The sequence below is a fragment of the Paroedura picta genome, chromosome 9 (genome assembly GCF_049243985.1).
Source record: "Paroedura picta isolate Pp20150507F chromosome 9, Ppicta_v3.0, whole genome shotgun sequence".
Lineage (NCBI taxonomy): Eukaryota > Metazoa > Chordata > Lepidosauria > Squamata > Gekkonidae > Paroedura > Paroedura picta.
Window position 1 is genome coordinate 71,974,395 of NC_135377.1, and position 22,602 is coordinate 71,996,996.

Consider the following 22,602-nt stretch of genomic DNA (forward strand, 5'->3'; position numbering starts at 1 on the left):
CAAGTTGCTGTCCACATACTGCTCATGTTATGAGACTATTTCCCACATATTACTCTATTGTGAATTTTATACTGATGACAGAAAGAGCAAAATTACTCCCCTGCTAGTGCAATTTAAAGCATTCCAGCAACTTGGAATGTACAGAGTTGTTCTTGACCCAATTCTTATTAGAAGGCAAAGGCTACATCATATGCTGTAGCAAACTTTTTGTTATCTTGCTTTCAGTATCTTGAGTAAGGGATTAGATTGATGCCATTCTCAAACGGGGTGCAGACTGAAAAATGTGAGGAGGAACCTAAAAGGGTTTATGGGGGGCACCTGAAGTGATGAAATATCCTTTTTGTCACATAGGATGACCTGAATTGCTAGAAAGTTCGATCTTCATATAGATGGTTTAATATATAATTATTATAAATCTCAAAATATCACATAGGCAATTGCTCAGATGTATTGAGGTTGGTTAATATGTGTACTCTAGAGCCTGAGATTCAAATGGACAGCCGCATTGGTCTGAAGTAGCACAATAAAATCAGAGTCCAGTAGCACTGGAAAGCTCACGCCTTGGATAAATCTTTGATGGTCTTAAAGGTGCTGCTGGACTCTGATTTTATCCTATATTCAAAGGAAGTAATCACTGAGGAAGAATTCTTGGAAAACCAGTAACTTTAATGGGACCCCGTTTTGATTCCTTCATATACTTTGATTTGGTTCAGGATTTTCTTTGATTTTGGAAATAGATCACACCAAGAAAAGTTTTGGACTGTGGAAATCTTTATTGGCCAGCCTACTGATTTCGTTTGTTTCTTCGGCTTGACTTTGTGAGGAATCGACGTTTCTTCTTTGTTCTGAGACCCTGACAATAAAACTGGATTGCATAAGTAGGTGCACGCCTCTCAGCCCCACCCAACCCCACCCAGCACCCTGCAACTAGATTTCCCACCCCTGCCCTCTTTCCCTTACGTGTCTAAGCTCCCTTCCCCGCGCACGCTCAGACGCGCCCCGCCAGCGCGCATGCTCCCGCTCCCCCTTTCCACGTCAGTCCTCTTGCAGGAAATCGCCGCTCGGCCTCTTCCCGAAGCCGAGTCCGACAGCAATCCGGCTGCAGAGCCCCGACGAGCTCCTCCCCCTGCCCGCCGCCCTCGCCCAATCAGCGCCGCCGCCGTCACGCTCTCTCGTTCGGAGGCGGCGAGGCAGCCTGCCGCTTTAATCCCGAAGGGGGGCGTGGCGGAGCAAGGGCCGCCTCCAGTGATTGGCTGGGGGCAGCGGCTGCCGCTGATTTTCAAGGGACCGAGGAAGCGCCGGGCTGCCTGTCAAGGTTGCCGGGTTCTCGCCGCCCCCTCCCCCCTAGGCCGTTGCTAGGCGCGGGCAGTCAGCTGGAGCGCGAGACTTTTAAAAGGCGCGGGCCGAGAGGCTGCATGGCCGAAGTCCTGGTTTGAACGGGGCTCGCCCCTGGCAGAGGCGGAAAGTGGAAAGATTGCAGGCACCTGGAATACGCGCATCTCCGCAGGGGATTGCACGGCACCTGGAACACGCGCATCTCTGCAGAGGATTGCGCGGCATCTGGAACACACGAATCTCTGCAGAAGATTGCGCGGCATCTGGAACACGCGCATTGGACGATACCTGGAGGACACGCAGATACCTGCAGAGGACTGCGCCGCACCTGGAGGAAGCACATGTCTGTCGGGGCCCGAAAGGAAAGCGACAGCAACCACAAAAGGAGGCAGGGAGAAGCCCCAACGTTCATAGCATAGCCTTTCGAGCCCCCCTCAAAGCCACACTCAGTTAATATCTGTGCTCCTTAACTCCACAGCCAGTCTTATCACTCCTGTGCCTCCAGTGGCCCTGTGACGACCTCTGGGGCTGGGTTGCCCTCCTCTCCTCACCTGCCAGAGCACCTGCAGAGCCACACCCTCCCCTGAGCGCACTTTAGCCACTGGCCGCCTTCCTTTCCCTTTCTGGGAGCCGCAGCAGCTGTGGTTGCTCCTCCCCTAGCCAGGGGCATGGCACATCCGCAGCAGCAGCAACAACAGCCACAGGACACCTGTTTGAACTGTGATCAGGACGTAGGAGGCTGTGGAGAAATGAGTCCTAAGAAGGTGGCTCTCATCACTGGCATCACTGGCCAGGTAAGTCCCACCTGTCACCTGATGTGGCAAAGCCCTGGTTAACATTTCCTGGTCTTCTGCTTTAATAAAACTGGTGTTTAAATGTTTTAGAATTTAGATTTAAAGTGTATTAGATATGGGGGGTTAGATTAGATCTGTTTTGTGCATTTGTAAATGGTCGTGAGTTGTTGAAAATGGGGTGGTGTGTAAGTCTCGAAACAAACCTGAACTTGGTGAAAGAAGTCTGCAACAGGAAGCAAATAGCTGAAGGCTACGTGTGCAGTTCCCTGATACATGTGTAGTTCTGTAATGTGAAAGTGCTTCATGTGTGCCTATAGGTGGAATGAAGTTTGCAGCTCTATACTTTCTTACCAAGGGATAAGGGCAATGGGACATTGCAGAGCTGGAAAAAGTACAAAGGGTTGGTGTAGTGGTTAGGAGCACCAACTTCTAATCTGGCAAGCAAGGTTTGATTCCCTGCTCCCCCACATGCAGCCAGCTGGGTGACCTTGGGCTTGTCACAGCACTGATAAAGCTGTTCTGAGCAGTAATACCAGGGTTCTCTCAGCCACACCTACCTCACAGGGTTTCTGTTGTGGGGAGAGGAAGGGAAGGGAATTGTAAGCCACTTTGAGACTTCTTCTGATAGATAAAGCAGCATATAAGAGCCAACTCTTCCTCTTCTTCTTGGAGCACATTTTTGTGAGGAAGGGCTGACGAGGCTGGGATATTTCAGTGTAGAACAGAGACCACTGAGGGAGGGAGGACCAAAAGAGGCCTATAAAATTTAGTGAAGTCTAGAACCCGCAAGCAGACAGTGAAGATGAAGGGCGGAAGATTCAGGACAGACAGAAGGAAATACTTCCTGATACAGATAGTGGTGGAAATGTAGACTTTTTGTGGCATTAAAAGGGGATTCAGCAGGTTCATGAAAGACCGGCCTACTAATGGTGACTAAAGGGAACCTTTGCATTCAGAGACAATCAACTTTTGTAGACTGGTACCAGGAAGTAACATCAGGAGAAGGCTTCAGTCTCTGTGACCTGTTGTTGGCCCTCCAGAATAATTGATTGGAAGAGGGCATAACATTCTGCAGAAGCAGAAAAGGCCCTCCATTGGGTCTCAGCTAACTGGACATTAATTAAGGCTGCTTTCTTAAAGAAGATGCCTCTTAAACCCTGAGTTAGACAGTATGGGTAGAGATGATCTCATAGGTACTCCAAGTTGTTCTGTGTATTGGGACTAGAAACAAACTGAAGGCCAGTGTAGATGGCATAACACTGTTAAGGATGATCACTGTGGCAAATTCTTGTAAAGATCCCAGCTGACAAATTTTGTATTATCTGTAGCTTCCAAACCATTTCAAAGGACAGTACCATGGGTGGCATGTTACAGCTGATAAGTTATGATGCTCCTAAGATAAAACATGTAGAACCCTGGTACAGTTGCTTTTCCCCAGGAATGATAGCTTAGCAAGTGAAAGTTGTTTTGATACTTGTTTGTCAAAAAGTACCCTAAGCTGTATACTTGATGTAGTCAATTTCTGCTTCCTCTGCTCTTACCCTAAGCTGTATTCTTGATGTAGTCAATTTCTGCTTCCTCTACTCTTACCCTAAGCTGTATTCTTGTTGTAGAATTTCTACTTCCTAGAACAGGTTGTTTTCCCCATCTAGAACCCTTTGATCTGGTGTGCATACAGTTTCATTCTAGTCTTTCACCAAATCCAACATTGTTTTAAGGCTTCCATTGCCTCTTTGGAATTGGGCATGAAGGGGAGAGTTGAGTTTCATCAGCATATTGATGACCAAACTCTCTTGGTCTCTGGATGAACTCTCTCAGTGGCATCACATAGTTGTTAAAAGAGAATCAGGACAAAGTTGACCCCTGTAGTACCCTATATGTTAAGGGCTATGAAGCTGAAGAAGTCACAAACACTGCCTTCTGGCACTTACCTTTTCAGGAAGGGATGAAGCTGACAAAGAGTAGAGCTGCCAAGGCCTGCTAGATGGTCCAGAAGAATGCCATGGTTAATGTATAAGATGTGTACGATGATCAGTTGAGACATGATCACATAAAGCCGTGTTATACTGAATCATCAAAGAATACTTGTTCCATCAAGGTCAATATTGTCTACTCAGACTGACAGCAGATCTCCAGGAACTCAGGGAGAGGTCCTTCACATTACCTACTGCCAGATGCTTTAACTTAGCGATCCCCAACCTGTGGGCCGCTGACCACATGTGGTCCGTTTACTAATTGGAGGTGGGCCCCGAAGGACGCCTTTTCTCCCCCCCCCCGGCCCTTTACTTCATCCCCCCGGCCCTTTACAACACACTTCGGGTGTCATTGTCTTGTTGCAGAGAAACAAGCCCAGGGTTCCCATTGATTTGTCATTGTCATGAGTTAAAATTTCCATGAAAATAAAATGTTCCTTATGTTCATTGTTGTGGCATGTCTGTATCTTATTTTGAAGGGATGTTTAAACATTACCATAGCGATCAGAGAGAGTTAGGACAGTGGTTGAGAGTAGAGGAGTAATCTACCCCCCCCCCCCCCACCAGGCCTCAGTAAAAGGCGTTGAGTGGTCCCCGGTGATTAAAAGGTTGGGGACCACTGCTTTAATTGATGAAGACAGGGATTGAACTTCGGACTTCCTGCATGCCGGGCAAAGGCTCTACCACTGAGCTGTGGCTTCTCCCCACATACTCTTCCTATTGGATCACTGGCACAGATAATCTAACAGGGCATCCAAGTCATCTTCTGTGACACGGCCATATCTCAACCATGATCAGAAACTAACCAGATAGAGTTTCCCCCAGAAATATCCAGATTTTTTTCAGGCATCACTTTCCCCAAAACTTTTCTCTGCAAAGGGTGATTGAAAACTGGTCTAGAATGATTAATATCTATGCTGTGTAAAACTGGGCTCAGCAAATCCCAAGCATCCTGGCACCAGAAATCTCATTTTATACCTTAAGTTCTTAAACATTTATTGTGTGTCTTGGTGATTCTTGGTAGAAGTACACCACCTATTTAACTGAGCAATACAACTGGTGCTAGATTGGGGTGGAAGAACTCTGCAGATAGCCTCTCCCTCCACCCAGGACCTGGAAAGGCTGCAGGCTGGAGGCTCCCAGGAGGGGAACTCACCAGAAGGGGCAGCTCTCACGCAGCAGGGATCTGTAGCCTCTGAGCCTCAGAGTAAAGTGGAAGGAGGAGGGGATGGTCAGGGATGAGGGATGGAAGGTGATTGGTTGGCCGCTGGACAGACAGGCAAGTCGGTTGGAGGAGGAGGCGTTCAGGGGTGGGACAGTCGCTGACTTAAGCCATGAGATACACTCCTCCTCCAAGCCCTTACCAGAAATATTAAGTGGAACAGATTATTTTACATGTACATTACAACACTTTTGTTAGAGGTTTAAAAATGGCAGATAAATGTGGATTAGGTTTTATGATAGTGATAATAATTAGCAAGTGTAGTTTAAAAAAAAAAAACAAATGGTGCAATCATGCAGGATATGGTTGGGAAGCATAGCTGTGTAAATGCCCACCTGGGGCCCTTCCCCTTTCCACCCCCTCCAGGCCCATCATTGGCCATTTTGGGAGAAGGAGGCAGGTTGACATGACCACATATGGTCGTATCACTGACTAAATGCTTAAGAATTTTTTTTTAAAGTAAACATTAGTTAACTCCCATTCTGGAAACCCTTCCAGGGACATCAAGAAACCCCAGGGCTTCATGGAACCCTGATTGAGAAAGCCTTTTTGCTGTCTGTCAAGCCTCAGTCCTCTTGGTGTATGTGGATAATTAATAAAATCATTGGATGGACTAGCTCCTCCTTCCTTATTGGAAATGGGTCTCAGGTGTGCAAAAAATAAGGGGGGTTATCAGTGACTTGAGGACATTGAGTTGTAGAATGGCTCTTCTGCCAATCCCCTTCAGGTCATTAAAGGGTTCGGTGGGTTTTTCTGCAATGTTATATAAATTTAATATAAATGTTATATATAAATGTTATATAAATTTAGATGGGCCTTTTCTAGGGCTCGTTTTTCTTTTGGCTTTGCTAACTGGGAGATTCTTTAGTTACATTTTTACTTTTGGATAAGTACAATTCTATTTCTTTTATTGTGGTAAAGAGAGCTAGCATGGTATATTGGTTAAAGAGCAGTGGACTCTAATCTGGAGAACTGGGTTTGATGCTCTACTCCTCCACATGCAGCCAGCTGGGTTACCCTGAGCTAGTTACAGTTGTCTTAGAGCTGTTCTTGCAGAACTTTTCTCTTGAAGCTCTCTCAGCCCCAGCTATCTCACAGGGTGTCTGGGAGGGGAAAGGAAAAAGAGTTGGTTTTTATGCCTCACTTTTCACTTCCCGAAGGAGACTCAAAATGGATTACAATCACCTTCCCTTTCTCTGCCTACAACAGACACCCTGTGAGGTAGGTGAGGCTGAGAGATCTATGACCAGACTGCTCAGTCAAAACAGCACCATCAGGACTGTGACAAGCCCAAGGTCATCCAGCTGGCTGCATATGGTAGAGCAGGGAATTAAACTCAGTTTGCCAGATTAGAAGCCGTCACTCTTAACCACTACACCATGCTAGAAGGGAAAGGTTTTTGTAAGCCATTTTGAGACACTTTTGGGTAGTGAAAAGCAGGGTATTAAAAATCAATTCTTCTCTTGCTTTTCCTCCTCCTCCTCCTTTGTTATATATCCCTAACCAGTAAAACTGAGAGTTTGGATCACTTCTAAGACTGCTTCTGTCATATCAGTGTATCTGCTCTCTTTCTTTTTGATGTAGAACACATCTTCTGGTGTGCCCCCGGGGATGGAAAAGGGTATGGATGTGACGGTCATAGTCTGCCCCAGAGAGCATGCCAAAAGAAGCTGGGGTACCCTCAGGGTGGCTCAGCAGGAGACCAGGCCAGTGCCACTGCTGCCCGAGGAGGCTGGGACAGTCATAGAGTGGCACAGTAGCAGGCCAGGCTTGTGCTACCCCAAGAGGTAAAGATAGGGGGAGGGAGGAGGGAGTCTGGACATGTGCTTGAGGGAGGAAGGAGGGACCAGGATGGAGGTCAGGGAAGCAAGAGGGATGGGGGCTAGGGCAGGGGGCAATCAGGAGGAAGGAATTTGTGTATTTGTGTGTGTCCAGAATACAGAAGCTCAAATGCTGTGAGGGACTAGCTAGTGGGAATGTCTGTTGCCCATTTGGAAACAGCTTTGTTGGCTGCCAGTCTGTTTCCGAGTTCACTTTATAGTCACCATCTTGTCATTTGCTAAAAAGAACCTTCCGTACAGTGGCATGCAATGTCTCCAAAACGGGGAGTGTGAAAATGGGCTGAGTTAATGTACTGGCAAAAACAAAACAAAAACCCAGCATATATCATGCACGCCTAATTCATATGTGACAGACCAAGCCTTTTCATTGTGATAACATGAGCTGATCTCCCAAGTTTGAGCACTGAGCCCTTACTGTCAATATGCATTGAAAAGGTGGGACTGCAGTGTTCCTTTTGTAGTTGTTTCTGTACTGCTAGTAACCATTGCAGCTTGGATGGTGCCAAAGATGAAAAGGAACACGTTGCTTTCCCCAATTAATTTCCCAGATTGTTGGGAACAGGGTGTGGATGCAATAAAATGTGGTTGCAACCTGGTGGTTGAGGACTGGTTTGGACCGACTGGTATTGACAGAGTTGCTTGTACAGTGACTTTTGCTACTTGCATGATATATTTAACGGTTACACTTCCTTGAAGTAGACGATATCTCCTACATTGCTTAAACTAACAGGATGTATTCCGGATGCTTAGCAGCAGTAAATGATTTACAGGATCGTAACCGGTATCGCAGGCTTACTGTCAGCAGGGATTGTCTCTTCAGACATTTATAGGTGTTGGTCTCCTGCTGTGTGTTGAAGGTGTATTTGTAAGTTTTGAAAGTGTATGTGCAATATGTGTCTCACTGGAATATCTGTTAGCTCAGGTTTCACTGCTGCCCTTAATATTGTGTCAGTGGCTGAGAAAACATGAGAAAGGGCGAATGTATCGAAGGCTGCAGGTAGATCCAGGAGGATTAACAAAAGAGGATGATCTTTGTCTACCTTTTGCATCAACAAATACATTCAATCGGATGTCATCAACTAAAGCTGCTAGTCTGGAAAGGGTCTAGAATCCATGAGTTATCCAGGACAACCTGGAGTTGATCATTGGATGTCATTTTTTTGGTCTAGGGATGGCATTTTAAGTAGTAGACAGATGACCATATATTTGTGTGCTTGAGGGAAGGTGCCCCAGGCGAGCGAGTTCATAACATCCAGTTAGCAGAATGGTAACATGTGTGGAAGAAAGGAGTGACACTTTCAGCCAATTAATATCTTAAAAGAAAATTTGCATAAAATGGGCTACCACTGGTGTATACATGAGCAATTAATGAGGAAATTTGAAAAATATTTGGTACGGATGAAGGCGAAAGCCAATTCACTTGAAGCAGTGGGTGTGAGCTTACATGGACCCCGGGGAATGGTAGAGGACAGGAAGGCCTGGAGGATCATTGTCCATGGGGTGGCAAGGGGTCGGACATGACTTCAAAACTAGCAACAACAACATGTAAACCACCCAGAGCTGCAAAGAAATGGGTGGTATAGAAATCTAAATAAATAAATAAAATACAAATAGAGAAGGATGAGGAGTCTCTGTTTCGATTGAGACTCTTGGAGAAAATATACAAGTAGGCAATACAAGATGCCCGAGTTAAATGCTGGTTTCACAAAAGAAAAGGGGGTGCTAAAAGTTTACATCTCCACCCCCTTCTTTTTGCTGGTCATTGGATTATCTCAATAGTACTGTAAGATTTATAAACTGCTCACTTTGTTATGCTTTCTTTTTGTTTCAAAACAACCCCCCCCCCCACACACACACAGTATATTGTGAAAGCAGTTGGGAAGTCTTCTCTCTTTTTTGGAAATTTTTTGTATTGTAGTTGTTCTATATGTCTGGTTTGTTTTATATGTTTCTTTTCTGGAGGTTTGTTTAGGCTTCAGTTATATAATATAGCTTGAAGCTTACACAAACCATCAGATTATAGAGATCATTTATGTGCTTTTTATTTTGGGCATAATTCGCAGTAGCCAGGATGGGCGTGCATCCAGCACACAAGTGGAAGATTTCACTCATCTCAGTATTTCGCTAATATCCATCAGAATAGCTGGGTCAAAATGGTTCCTAATCAGACCAGATGATTGACTGATTTGATTGAGCTGCAAGGGTATGTGTATGCAAGTGTGCAAGCATACTGCCCACCCTTGCAGCTCAGGGTGGTTTAAATAGAACATAGAACATAAAGATATATTATATAATTCAGAATAACATCAAATGAACAATAGTAATAATAACAGTTTCATGACAATGTTAACACATTAACTATGAAAGGTTGGTCAGTTCAGGTTTCAGTGAAACAACAGACTAGGGAGCAAAGTGACCCAACCTGTGTGCACAATACATGTGCACATATAAAACATAAATACATCAACATACATCACGCGCCATTGCACAAATCCAAAACATTTTGACGCATAGATAAATGACAAGAAACAGATGACCAAACATGGATCAACGCCCCCCCCCCCGGTATATATTTAATTTATTATAAAAATTCAAAGAATGCCCCTATTTGGGGTTCTGCAAAAAAAAGTTTTTCACTAGGAAGTTTCTTACTTTGTGACTCCATTGGCAGCCCATGAATTAAAGGAACTGTAAAAATCCTTATAGGTTGTTTATTTTGTGAATATCAGGTTATTAGTGTAAATTCTTTAAGTAATAGGGGCTACGTTTTGGGTCAGGAAGCAAAGAAGGGTTCTGTTTATTTCTGACATGGCTTCCATTTGTTGACATTTGTGTCAGATGTTGTCTCTGTTCATATGCCACTGTTCTATTAGCCTGATGTAACAGCTGGAAGCAAATATATATATATATATATATATATATCTGACTTCCTGTACTTGAGTAATGCTAGACAAGTCTCCAGTCGACTTAGTATATGCTGGGGAGTGGGTGATCAGAGACATTTGGCGTCTCTTTGATTTTCTCACTAAGTCGAATTTAATAAAAGTGGCCACGTTAGTTGAACAAATTACACAGACTTCAATAAAAGCTATTAGATATGTGGAATATAGGAACTTTACTTTTCCAAAACACAGAATTAGTTTCCTGGTAAAAGGACAAAAGGTGAAGACTGTCTACTTGTTAAGCTTGGCTTGGTAATTATGTTTTGTAGAAATGCTCTAACATTAAGGTACTGGTGATCTTTTAAGAAACTTAAAATGGTTTTGCGGTAGTGGTGAAATGAAGTTTCTTTTGTGGTGTCTGAGTGCTGACTGGGCTAAATTGTCAGACCTGTAACTCCAGTTGGATGAGTTTGAGATCTCTGACCGTTTGGTAATGCAGATGTCACGGGCCAAGATGAATGTTTTTACATTCAGAAGGGTGGCATAAATGAAAGGTAGATTAGCCATATTTCCATAGCCTCAGAAACTCTGCATTTATAAGGAAATGTTTACGGAAAATTCAAGCACATGCCATTTATACCATGAGAAAAAGCACAAATGATTTTAACACATGCAAATAACTTCAATACCTTAAAATGTTATCCTGATAGATAGCTAGGGAACTTTCTTTCATAGACTATTTCCTTTCTGCCCTTTTCTCTGTATTTACATTTGTATCTTGCTAACAGAACATTCAAATACATTTTTGTGACTGTCTGAAATCCATGTAGACTCTGTTATTGGGGCCTAGCATAAGTATGTTTTTTTATCCTAAAAAAAAAGCAAGTGTCCTTCTCTGTAATGTGTTTCTCAGATTTATGTATCAGTTTTCTGGAAATAGTCTTCACGTGTCAATAGAGATGAGCGGTAAACCTTTTCAGCCCTTAAATGCCATGTCCTCTAGCCTTGATATGTAACCAAGAACACTATATTAAGTAAGAATTTTATTAATGACCGGGACAAAAATCCAGACATTAATTAAACTTTATTTTGTGTAATGGTTTATTTGTTTACCTTTAAGTTATTCAGACGTTCATAAACTCTGCATACCATTTTTTTGAGATGTAGAAAATGTGTTTTAAAATTTTAATATAGAGACAAGTTAAGTCGTATTAATGAACATAGGCATAATTCAGATTTGATCCTGTATGTTGTAGAACTCCAGGCAGCCATTTAAGTGGTGGTAGCTACTCCAGATTAATGCTTTTAGGACAGCATGTTCACCTACCCCAGTCTGTAATTGTTCCATTTGAGCAGGCTTTCTCAACCAGGGTTTCATGAAAGGGTTTCTTGAATCATAGAATCATAGAATAATAGAGTTGGAAGGGAGGGACCTCATAGGTCATCTAGTCCAACCCCCTGCACTATGCAGGGCACTCACATCCCAATCTACTGTCACCTGCCACCCCTTTGCCTTCACAGAATCAGTCTCTCTGTCAGATGGCTATCTAGCCTCTGTTCAAAAATTTCCAAAGATGGAGAACCCACCACCTCTCGAGGAGGCCTGTTCCACTGAGAAACCGCTCAGTGGGAGTTAAATGGGTGGAAGTTAATTAACTTTTAAAATATTTTTAAATTTGTTAAACGTTTATCAGGTGAAATGTCCATAAATGGGAATTTCAACTTACCTACACTATCCAAAATGGCCAATGGTGGGCCTGGAGGGGGTGGGAAGGGGAGGGGCCTGGGTGGGCATGTACACAGCTTTGCTTCCCAACCATATTCTGCATCATCACATCACTTCTGGGGTTTCTCAAAGCCTGAAGAGTGTTTAAGGGGTTGTTTAATGGTAAAAAAATGGAGAAATGCTTTATTTGAGAACAATCAGCTTCCCCAAGTGAAAAGCTTTATTGTGTTTGCCTAAATGGGTCTTGACTTGACTAATACGGGATTTCCAGTCCAGATGGATGGTCCTGAAGGATCCCGTAGTTAATGATGTTGCAAACCACACATGGGTAGGTTTACACTCACCATGCCTATCCTCCTACATCTGTTATCAAGCATGGCAGCCAAGACTGTCTCTTTCCCATAAGCAGACCTGAAACCAGTCCAGTAAAAATGTAGATAATCATTATCTATCCCATGATCAACCATTGTTGCCCAAGTATAGTAAACTGGCCATAGAGTGGTACTACATTAGATCACTTGGTTCTAAGGAGTTGGTATTTCTTTGTTCAGTTGAGTTGGATTTTGGGGGCTTTTTATTTGTCTCACCATCACCTCTTTCATGTCAGTAGATATTACTCCTGCTGACAAAGATCCCCTAAGTTTCCCAAATCAAGACACAGAGCTCCGTTGCGTAAGACTTTCTTTTAACTGTTGACAAGTTGGATTTCTTTTTTATATTTCTGCCTTAGTTAGCAATGATTTAGCCCCATGTTTAAGTTGATTTTCCGTTTAAAAAATTAAAATTTCCATTGGCCAATCAGAAGTCCTGCAGAGCAGGAGCCCTACCTGGTCCCACCCACTTGTGAAAATACATTTGCTGGGCACCAAAAAAGGGACTGTTGTCCATATTGTCCTTTGAATGCTATGGAAAGGGTCAAGAGATGCAAGATTCCAGACAAGGCTTTCTCAATGAAGGTTTCATGAAAACCTGGGGCTTCTTGACGGCTTTGGCCATGTTTCCTGAATGGGTGGGAGTTAATTAATTTTTGATATATTTTGTAAATTCGTTAAGCATTTATCAAGTGCTGTGGTCATATATGGTCATGTTGAACTGCTCCCTTTCCTAAAATGGCTAGTGACTGGCCTGGTGGTGGGAGGGGAGGGGCCTTGGGTGGGCGTGTTCATAGCTAGGCTTCCTAACCATATTATGCACAATTGAGCCATTTCTGGAGTTTCTTGAATCCTGAAGAATGTTTCAGGGGTTTCTCAATGGTAAAAAAGTAGAGAAGGTCTGTTCCAGAGCTTCATTTGAAAGTGGTAGTAGGAGGTAGGGTTGGGCACTTTGGCGTCTGAAGCGGCCGCTCGCGCCCGAAGCAGTCATTGCTGCGTTGCGGGGTGGGAGTGGTAGGGGAGGCATGGGCGTCAATGCCATGGTCGGTACACACACACACCGGCACAGAGCTCTGCACTTACATGTGTGCGTTGGTCAATATGTTGACGCCTGCAGCTCCCCTGCCCCCCCGTGGCGCGGCGCTGGTTACTTCGGGCGCGAGCAGCCGCTTTGGACACTGAAGCACCCTTCCCTAATAGGAGGCTCAGTTTAATTCTGGAGCAGTTTTCAGTGTTGCTGGGTTTTGGGCACAATTCATTCACTCTCAATCTGCTGTGCCGTGCCTCTTAAGTAAGGGACTTGTTTAGAATATAGAATCACTAATACCACTTCGGCTTACAGGAATTATTACCGGTGGCAGGAATCTGTTTATGTCTGGACTTATCAAAAATGTTGTGAAAGGTGGTAGTACCTTGTGCTTGATTAAATTAAATTAAGTACCTTGTGCTTAATTAAATTAAAATCTGCATAATATAAAAACACTTCGGTTCACAAAGTACTTTTTGAACCTGCCCGTCTGTGGTGTAACCCCAGAGCAGGCTTCCAGAAGCAAAAGAAATGTTGCTTTACTCCCACAATATCGCTCAACTTTACTATGTGTGAATTCTGTAATGTCAAATTGGCACCTGAAAGGGTAGAGGTGAAGTCCTGTTCAACAATAAATGCTTATTAGAGTACGCTGTGGCAGTAGGACAAATATGCCACCAGGTGGCTCAAGATCTTAGGTTGGAACTCATAGAATTCTTATCTGCAACTACATAGGCCTAATGGGGCCATGCAGTTTGGAATATGAAGATCTGATTTTATTTGAGATAGGGGAAAAGGTTAATGCTTATTTTATCCTTATATAAAGGCCATTAAAAAGTAGCATGGTTATTGTAAACTAATCCTAGTTATTGTAATCTCTAAACTAAGTCTCTAAACTAATCCTAGTTATTGTAAACTCTTCCTAGTATCTGTCCAGAGAGAAATCTTGCCCTATGTCCCCCTCCCCCAAATAAAAATCTAACCCCAGGAAGCATTCTTCAGAGTCATGTGTGGTAATTTCAGTTTTTAAATTTTTCAAATAATAGTTATTTTTGTGGCAGCTAAGCAAAATGTTAAGCCCTTATTTAGTTTTCTAATGAGAAGTTGGAACAGCTGAGGATGGAAAATACTCTGGGATAGTTTCTGCTGGTCTTACACATGAGCATGGCAACTTGGTTGAGGACCACTTTCCTCCGGTACTTATCACACTCAGCCTCAACCAAACGCCTGGTGGAAGAGCTTCGTCTTGCAGGCCCTGCGGAACCCAGAGAGTTCCAACAGGGCCTGCAGCTCTTCTGGGAACTCATTCCAGGGGCCAGGACCGAAAAGGCCCGGTCAAGGCTAAGTGCACTTCCCGGGAATATATGTTGGATAATGCACTTTCAATGTGCTTTTTCAGCAGGAGTTTTCTGTGCAAAACAGGAAAATCTATATATAAAGTACATTTTCTAATGCATGTTGATTAAAAGTCTGGGCTATTTCAGGATTCAGTAGGGAGACCATCAAATGAAAAGCTGAAATTTTACCAATTTTGTTGTTATGGGCCTACAGGCTTACTTCTGAATTTTGTCCTTAAGATATAAAGGACCTCTGGTCCTCCCCCCCCCCTCCCAAAAAAAAAGGTTGCATCTTATAAAGTAGTCACAAAATGAGTTTAGGTTTCTTTTGGCAACTGCCCAAATGCTAGCATGGTTGGAATTTTCCTCTGTACTAATGGCAGTTTTTTTTTCTGAGTACAGTGTTTTTGTTGTTGCTTTGAGAAGATTGTTACCCTCCACAAGCTGGCCAGTCTGGAAGTGGCGGGTAATAAATCCAATAATAAACACATGGATTTATTCTTCAAAATATATTTATTTATAATTTTAAAACAAAAGCTGATAATTCTCACCACCCCTTACTGAACAGGTATTGTTAATTCAAAATACAAATTTACTTCGGCAACATACTAGTAGTTTCAGTAACATGGAGACAATATTTTTAACATTACAATATTTGTATTAATTTTTCAAAACATATTACAGAATAGATATCTTCTGTCATACTCTAGAGCAGTGGTCGTCAATCCCTGGTCCGCGGAAGCCTTGCCACTGGGCCAGGGCGGGGGAGAGGGAGGCGCCTCCCTCCCCCCAGCAGTGTGGCGTTCGCTGGGCATTCGCTCAAGGTGTGATGAATGCCGCGCTGCTTGGAGGGAGGCGCGGCCGCTGGAATGCCGCACAGGAGCGTTTGCAGTCGCCAGTGGGCACAAATGCGCATGCACAACCGATTTGCGCATGCGTGCTTGCGTACAAATATCGTGCATGCCCGTTTGGCCCCTGGTGGGCGCAAACGCGCATGGGCGAAAGCTCCATGCATGCACGCTTGTACAGAGCTGCTGTGCATGCACAGCGCCACTGGGCCGCCCTCTGGCCCAGTGCATGCACAGCGCCACTGGCCCACCCCTGCTAGCTGTCCCCAGCCTTAAAAAGGTTGGGGACTGCTGCTCTAGAGTACAGAAGGAAACAAAGAGGCATTATGGCAACTGCTCATAAATCGCCTAAGGAAACGGTTTCTCTCTTAGCCTATTATTCCAGAATATTATAAGCAGTGCCCAATATTCAATAAATTAGTCTGAACTCTGAACATTATTTCTCTGGACCTTTCGATAATATGCTATTTTGATAAGGCAGTATTACATGCACAGTGGAACCATTCACAACCACTGGAGGAGGTTCTAATTTTCCCGGTTTTCCTGCTGTTGCTAATTTAGCAGCAGAAAGTAGGCTCAAAACCAAACCTGCATCTGAAAGGGCAATGTGTCCTTATGTCTTTCCCGACAGAGTAACTTTTGGATCCAGGTATATATATTGCAGGCCAAGTCAAGTCATTTATTATACTGTCCATCCGAAAGTACCATCTAAGTGAAAATAAAATATATAGTACAGTATGTCAAGTCAAAGCACATGAAATCAATAAAACCTTGTACAATGGACCAACGTTTTATTGACAATCCAAGTTAGTGTTTTCAAAAAGAGCTGAATATTTGAATATTACTAGAATGTTATAATGCTTTCAGCGGAAATTTTTTTTTTACAGTTTTGTTTGTTGGAATGATTTTACGAGTGGTGTACTAGCTAAGATGACCCTGATTGAAATGTAGCCTCAACCATGAGGTTTGAGTGGGGAATTTATTAATTCAATTTTCTGCCAGGCTCTGCTTTTCTAACTGCGATATAGATGTGATGATCACTAGATCTAATCAGGAATCCATTAGTGGTGGCTGGACTTGGCTGCCAACTGTAATCTGGTTTCAGTGTATTTGATAACGTGTGCATGCATATGGAAGCTTGTACCGTGTTTTCCCCCAAAATAAGACATAACCATAAAATAAGCCGCAACAGGATTTCTAAGCATTTGTGCAATAAAAGCCATACCCTGAAAATAAGACATAGCCATAAAATAAGCTGTAGCTGTGGCTGCTATTTTACTTAGCACTGTGTGTCTCTCTCCCACAGCATCAACCAGGAACAGTCTGTGATAGGGTCGGGGGGCGCCAGGGCATGGGGCTGGGAATCCACCCTGATATGGGGGTGTTTTTCTCTCCTCCCCTGTCCTGTTTGGGGGTTGCTTTCCTGGTGGGAGGGGAAGAGCTGGCCCCAGCGTGCCAGCCGGCACTCCACCCCTCAATGCCACGGCACTGGCTGCCCCAGTCACACTCACCCCCCATAAACACCAGTAAAGCACTGACCAGCAACAGTCTGTGGGTCTCTCTCACCCCACACAGAGACCTTTGTTGATGGCATTGACTTTTCTAAATACCAATAAGACACCCCCTGAAAATAAGCCATAGTGTGTCTTCGTGAGGAAAAATAAATATGAGACAGTGTCTTACTTTGGGGGAAACACGGTACCTTGAATAAAACTTAGTTGGTCTTAAAGGTGCCCTTGGACTCAAACATTGTTTGGGGTGTTCCTTGATATTGGAAAAGCTTTTTAATAACAAGCATATCTCAGTCTTTGCAAAGAATGCTCCATTTTTACTTCCCTTAGAGTAGCGGTCCCCAACCTTTTTCGGGTTGAGGACCACCTCCGGGGGTGGGGGAGAGCTGCCGGCTCGAATGCTGGGCATGCATGTTTTCGCTAGCAGGTGGCGGTAACACGCATGCGCAGAGTAGCCACGCATGCAAGTTTTCACCAGCAGGGGGCACTAACACGGATGCGTGGCAGCTCCGCGCATGCGCGTTTGCGTCCGCTGGCGTGCCGGAGGCTGCGCCTGCCTCTTCCCCCTCCCTCTCACAGCAAGAAGCTAACTGGGCTGTGAGCGAAGCGGCTGCTTAGCTTGGGGCCTGGCCAGCTTCTCGCTGCGGGGGGGGGGGGGAGAGGCAGGCACGGCTGCCGGCGGCCCAGTACTGAGGCCTTCGTGGCCCAGTACCGGGCTGCGGACCGCAGGTTGACGACCCCTGCCTTAGAGCACAAATATATGAGTTCTTTGATGGACCACTGTTAGCTAGTTCTGAAGTGTTTTCCCCAACCCACCGTGTTGATAGATGAATCTATGCAATTGGTCAGAGTACAAAGAGGCAGAGAATGGCTCCATTACTATGGTGCTTTTAAAAACAAAATGTTAGACCATTTGTGCTTCTCCATTCCAGCACGTGTGACAATTACTATTGCAGTCTGGCTAGCTCACAGGTTTATGTATTAATCTATAGGAAAGGTTTGCTTGTGAGTTGATTGCTTGTGAGTTGTGAATTTCCTTCATTCTACAGGGGATTGGACTAGATAACCTTGGAGGTAGAAGAAGAAGAAGAAAAAGAGTTGGTTCTTATATCCCGCTTTTCCCTTTCTGCGCTGAGTGGGTATTAAGCGCAGAGTGGCACTTAAGCCATGAGACATGCTCCTCTTATTAATGGGCTTCCAAGTGGATGGCCAGTGGGTGGGAAAGCAAGAGGCTAGATTTGTAAAACAATTTATTGCCAAGCAGAGGGTAGTCTTTTGTCATGAGTGAGGCTAATGAATTAAACCCTGTGGGTGATCAATGGGGGATCTAAAAAGCTATAAGTTAAACAATGCTAGTAGTTTTCAGTATAAACTCTCTCCAGTCAGATAGCAATATATGCTCATCAGTGGCACTGGGTAGATGACCAGCAGCTGCTGAGTTCCAGTGCAGTAGGGTTTCCTTATTCCTTAGTTTGTCTGTTTTTCTTCTTTTAAAGATTTTGCTGTTTTTCGGCTCTACGTCTGAAGTGGCTACATTGGGATGTGAGGGGGTTCCTATCCAAATCTCTGTGCTGCATTATTAGAAAAACATCAATGCGTTCTGCTCCTGGACCTGTTGCGCTGTTACCATTGTTCCAATTTTCAATTAATAGTATTAATGTTATGGTCGTCTATATGAAAAAAAAGAAGAGTTGGTACTTATATGCTGCTTTTCTTTCTCCGAAAGAGTCTCAAAGCGGCTTACAGTCACCTTCCCTTCCCTCTCCCCACAACAGACACCTTGTGAGGGAGGTGAGGCTGAGAGAGCCCTGATATCACTGCTCGTTCAGAACAGCTTTATTAGCACTGTGGCTAGCCCAAGGTCACCCAGCTGGCTGAATATGGGGGAGTGCAGAATCTAACCTGGCTTGCCGGTATAGAAGTCTGCACTCCTAACCACTATACCAAATTGGCTCTATTATGGATTGTATCTTGTATTGTTTTCTGCATTTTATATAAACCACCCTGAGCCTCCGGGGATGGCGGTTTATAAATATATACACTATGGTGGCCGGAGGGTGGGGAGTGGACTCAGCTCTGTGCTGCTTCACAACGCCGCAGGGTCAAATAGGGTTTTTTTGCTAATTTGCAGGAAGGTAGGATCATGTTCTTACATAGTCCAATCTTCCTGGAAAATACTCCCCTCATTGTAGTCCCGTGTGGCAGAATGTTTCCTCTGTGGCTGCATTTCCTGGAGGGAATGCATTTCAGTGGCGGAACTGCTCTGTCACCAAAATGTGTCCCCCACGAGGACTCAGAAAGCAGCAGACCAGCTCTGCCACTGAAATGCATTCCCCGTGGGGACAGAAGAAACGGCGGAGCATGATGCACCACCTCAATGTATCGGCAATGGCCATGCCAGGCTGCTGCCATGCATAATCAGTCTTTCATGTATGTCACAATGAGTAGTGTAGCCCTAGATGTCAAAAGCCAAAAGCCCTTGGTTCTTACTCTTCAGCTCGTACCACAGAGCCTTTTGGTCTTTGACATCTAGGGCTAGACTACTCATTGTCACATACATGAGTTGGACACAGGGACTTGCAGCCATATTGTAGTTTCTGCTGTGGACTTCATTTGAAAGTGTGCAGACCAGAGGAAGATGCTTTTACTTTCCCACACACCACTTTCCCAAGCCAAAATGGCATAGGGAGGAGCTACTCCTCTCCCGCTGTCCCAGTCTGAACGGGTTCCCCTCAGGGCATTTAAATGGCGCTTCCATCAGGACCTTGCAGATGCAATATGGTTGTGAGTTACCCTAGTAGACTCATGTATGTTGTGACGTGTAGTTTGGTTCTTAGCCTAAGACAGGAAGATCTTTTCTGTCATGTTGTGAGCTGTTTTTGGGTCCTCATGGTAGAAAAACGTGGTATTGTACACGCTCAAATAAGTGAAAATGTTCAATTATATACCAGTGGATAGTGTCAAAACTGATTCATTGTTGACATGACAAAGTAGCCAAAATGTAATAATGGGCACATATATAAATGTAAAATACTTTTTTTTAATGAATATATGGATGACAGTAATCTTACAGGATATTTTTAAATTTAAAAAGATTTGGAGTCTCATTAAGTGGGACAGCTAGGAGAGCTCATGTTACAGTTTTGGAATGAAAAAAAAACAGTTTCTTTCATATCTAAGTTCAACTTCTGTGGTTACCAGTTTGAAAATATATAACGGGCTTAATAGAAGCAATTTTTAATCAATTATTTACATAAAACTCAGTATTGATACTTCATGTTCTTTTAGGTTAGTTGATGTTGAAGTTTTATATAGTGACGTTAATAAATGTTAAATGGATACAAAAATTCTCTAATATTAGTATAGTTGTACACACCAAAGCAAATCTCACTGTTGCTGTTCACCCATTGCCAGAAGACTAATAACTGGAGGAAGCCAACTTGACGTCTGGGTGATGGTTACCTTAGCAAGAAGCAACGAGTCTTTCATTTGGAATCTGCATCATGTCTTCTCCTTGTAACTGAAAATGACGATCACAGCCGACATATTCTTCAAAACAAACTGAATTCTTCCGCAGTTATTTGCTCGGTTATATTGAAATGTCACATGATCATTCATTGGAACTAAGGAGGAAAAAAAAAGATTGCTTAAATGCTGAGTGAATAATTTTAAAATTCTCCAAAATGAATTACAGACCCATTGGATTTGGCAGCGCGGGATATTCCCACGGCCAGAAGCCGAGTCAAACTAGCTTTCTCTTTCACGGAAACCTAGTAGCCAGTTTAATTAAAGACCTTTCGCTAAATATACAGTTTCTCAGTTCTTTCATCGTGCTTAGTTGAAAATAAAAGACGGCTCTCCGCTGTATTCAGTTGGGTCTTCGATTAATGTCCAGTGTGACTCTTTTAGGCAATTGTATATACATGTGTAAAATGTATATCTGGATTAGATGAAAAGACTTGTGCTGTGTGAAGCAATTTACATTTCAATAGAAATAGTATTTGTGTGTGTGTGTGTATAGTAACCAGGCTGACAATTTCTATTTTTTACTAGGAAGCAGCTTGGTTTTTTAGTGGCACAGTTAAATTGACTTTCACGTTTTTCCGTCTCAGATTGATGGGGTTATTGAGAAAGTGTTACTTTCCCCCTCACCCCAAGAAAGGCGTCACATTAACTTGCAGCCAATTCCACCCCCCCCTTGGGACACCTCAGTAAATGAGTGCTGCCTGCCTAGGTGTAATAAGATATATTCCAGGCCCTGATATACTACTGATGAAGAAAAGCAGCATATATTAAGAAAACAAAACACTGTGAACATAACACTTTTACATGCATTTTCTTTGTGTGCTGCCATGTTGTGAATACTTGTAGCTAGGCTTGTAATGAATCATCTTTTTCTTTATTGGTTCACTAATTTTGGACTGAAATAGTCAAAATCTATTTACACATCCTGCCTTGCTTTACAAAGTGAGTAACTGATGAGTTTCCCACCCTTCAGAATAGAGCCCACCACCTTGACTCACAATTTGAAAGGAATAGCTTTTCCGTTACCTGAACAATGTTAAAATTATCGTGGCAGCTCTCCGTAACTGCTTCCCCTGTATCATCTATAAGCAAGTGGTTAGGTGAAGAAGGTGAAGGATATATATTTTGGGGATGAGTGGGATTATATTGACATGGGAAGTAATCCTCGCACCAGCCACCCCTTTTATATAAGAGCCGGTGTTGTGTAGTGGTTTGAGCATCGGACTAAATCTGGGAGATTGAACTTTTGCCCTGCTATGGAAGCTTGCTAGACCTTGGACCAGTCATATGCTCTCAGAGTAACCTACCTCACAGGGTTGCTATGAGGACAAAATGGAGGAAAAGAGAATGGTGTAATCCCATCGGAGAGAAAAGAAATAAATGAAGTTAAATGATTGGTTCTTGTTGACAGTAGTGGAGCAGCACAGGATTGTTTCCTGTAGTTATCACTGTGTTGTTAGCAACCAGACCCCTTCTCAGATTGAGGAGTAGTTTATAGACATATACACAGAAACACCCTTCTTTATTATCACATCAAATATTAATTTGCAGCACAATGCCTAGCCAAAATTGACATTGGAATAGATGTCAGTTACATCTCAAATGCAAAAATACACTGTGTGCTTTTGAGGGGGACTAGAAATATGGACTCCAGTCAGATGTCAATCCTCAGGTCATACCTGGACATTTATCTTAGATTCCATGGGAATGTACGGGCTGTTTTGCTAATGGATTCCTCTCCACTCAAGAGACGGATACTTTTGGGACAATTGGCCCTCCAAGAACTGGTAACTGATCTTGTCAATTGCTTAATCTCCTCTTTACACCCACAGACCTCAATTAGCAATGTCTAACGGCTTAGTCCTTGTTATTGTCTGTCTCCTGGGTCCCTATCAAGATTTCCCTAGAACATTGTCCACATCTAACCACAGCCATTGCATGTCTTCTATGGTCACTGTTACACACAGGAAATCTCATACCTACATTCTTTTAGAGGCTAGCCTGTCAGCATAGCCCAAGATAACATTTTCCCTAGGAAACAGAGCACCCAACACCAATCTGTGTTCTGGACACCTTGTATATGCTGCCTACTTGTGTGTAGGCCTTCTACCTTCTTTTTATGAACTGTAGCTGTTTTGCTGAATGCCTCTTCAACTACTCTTCCCAAAACATTTCACCTCTGCTTTCCTTAGATAATCTTATGTGTATGT

General features: G+C 43.6%; 1 protein-coding gene across 3 annotated transcripts in view; it reads left to right on the forward strand.

The window, feature by feature from the left end:
• The first annotated feature begins 1,221 nt into the window (after nucleotides 1-1,221).
• The window catches only part of LOC143845171 (GDP-mannose 4,6 dehydratase-like), a 144,744-nt gene continuing 123,363 nt past the window's right edge, over nucleotides 1,222-22,602 (forward strand). The window contains exon 1 of one of the 3 annotated variants that reach the window (XM_077353317.1): nucleotides 1,222-2,129. In XM_077353317.1, coding sequence (XP_077209432.1) covers nucleotides 2,004-2,129 — 126 coding nt within the window. In that variant the 5' untranslated portion in view covers nucleotides 1,222-2,003. The remainder of the gene's footprint in view (nucleotides 2,130-22,602) is intronic. The other 2 variants (XM_077353318.1, XM_077353319.1) reach the window with 2 other exon arrangements.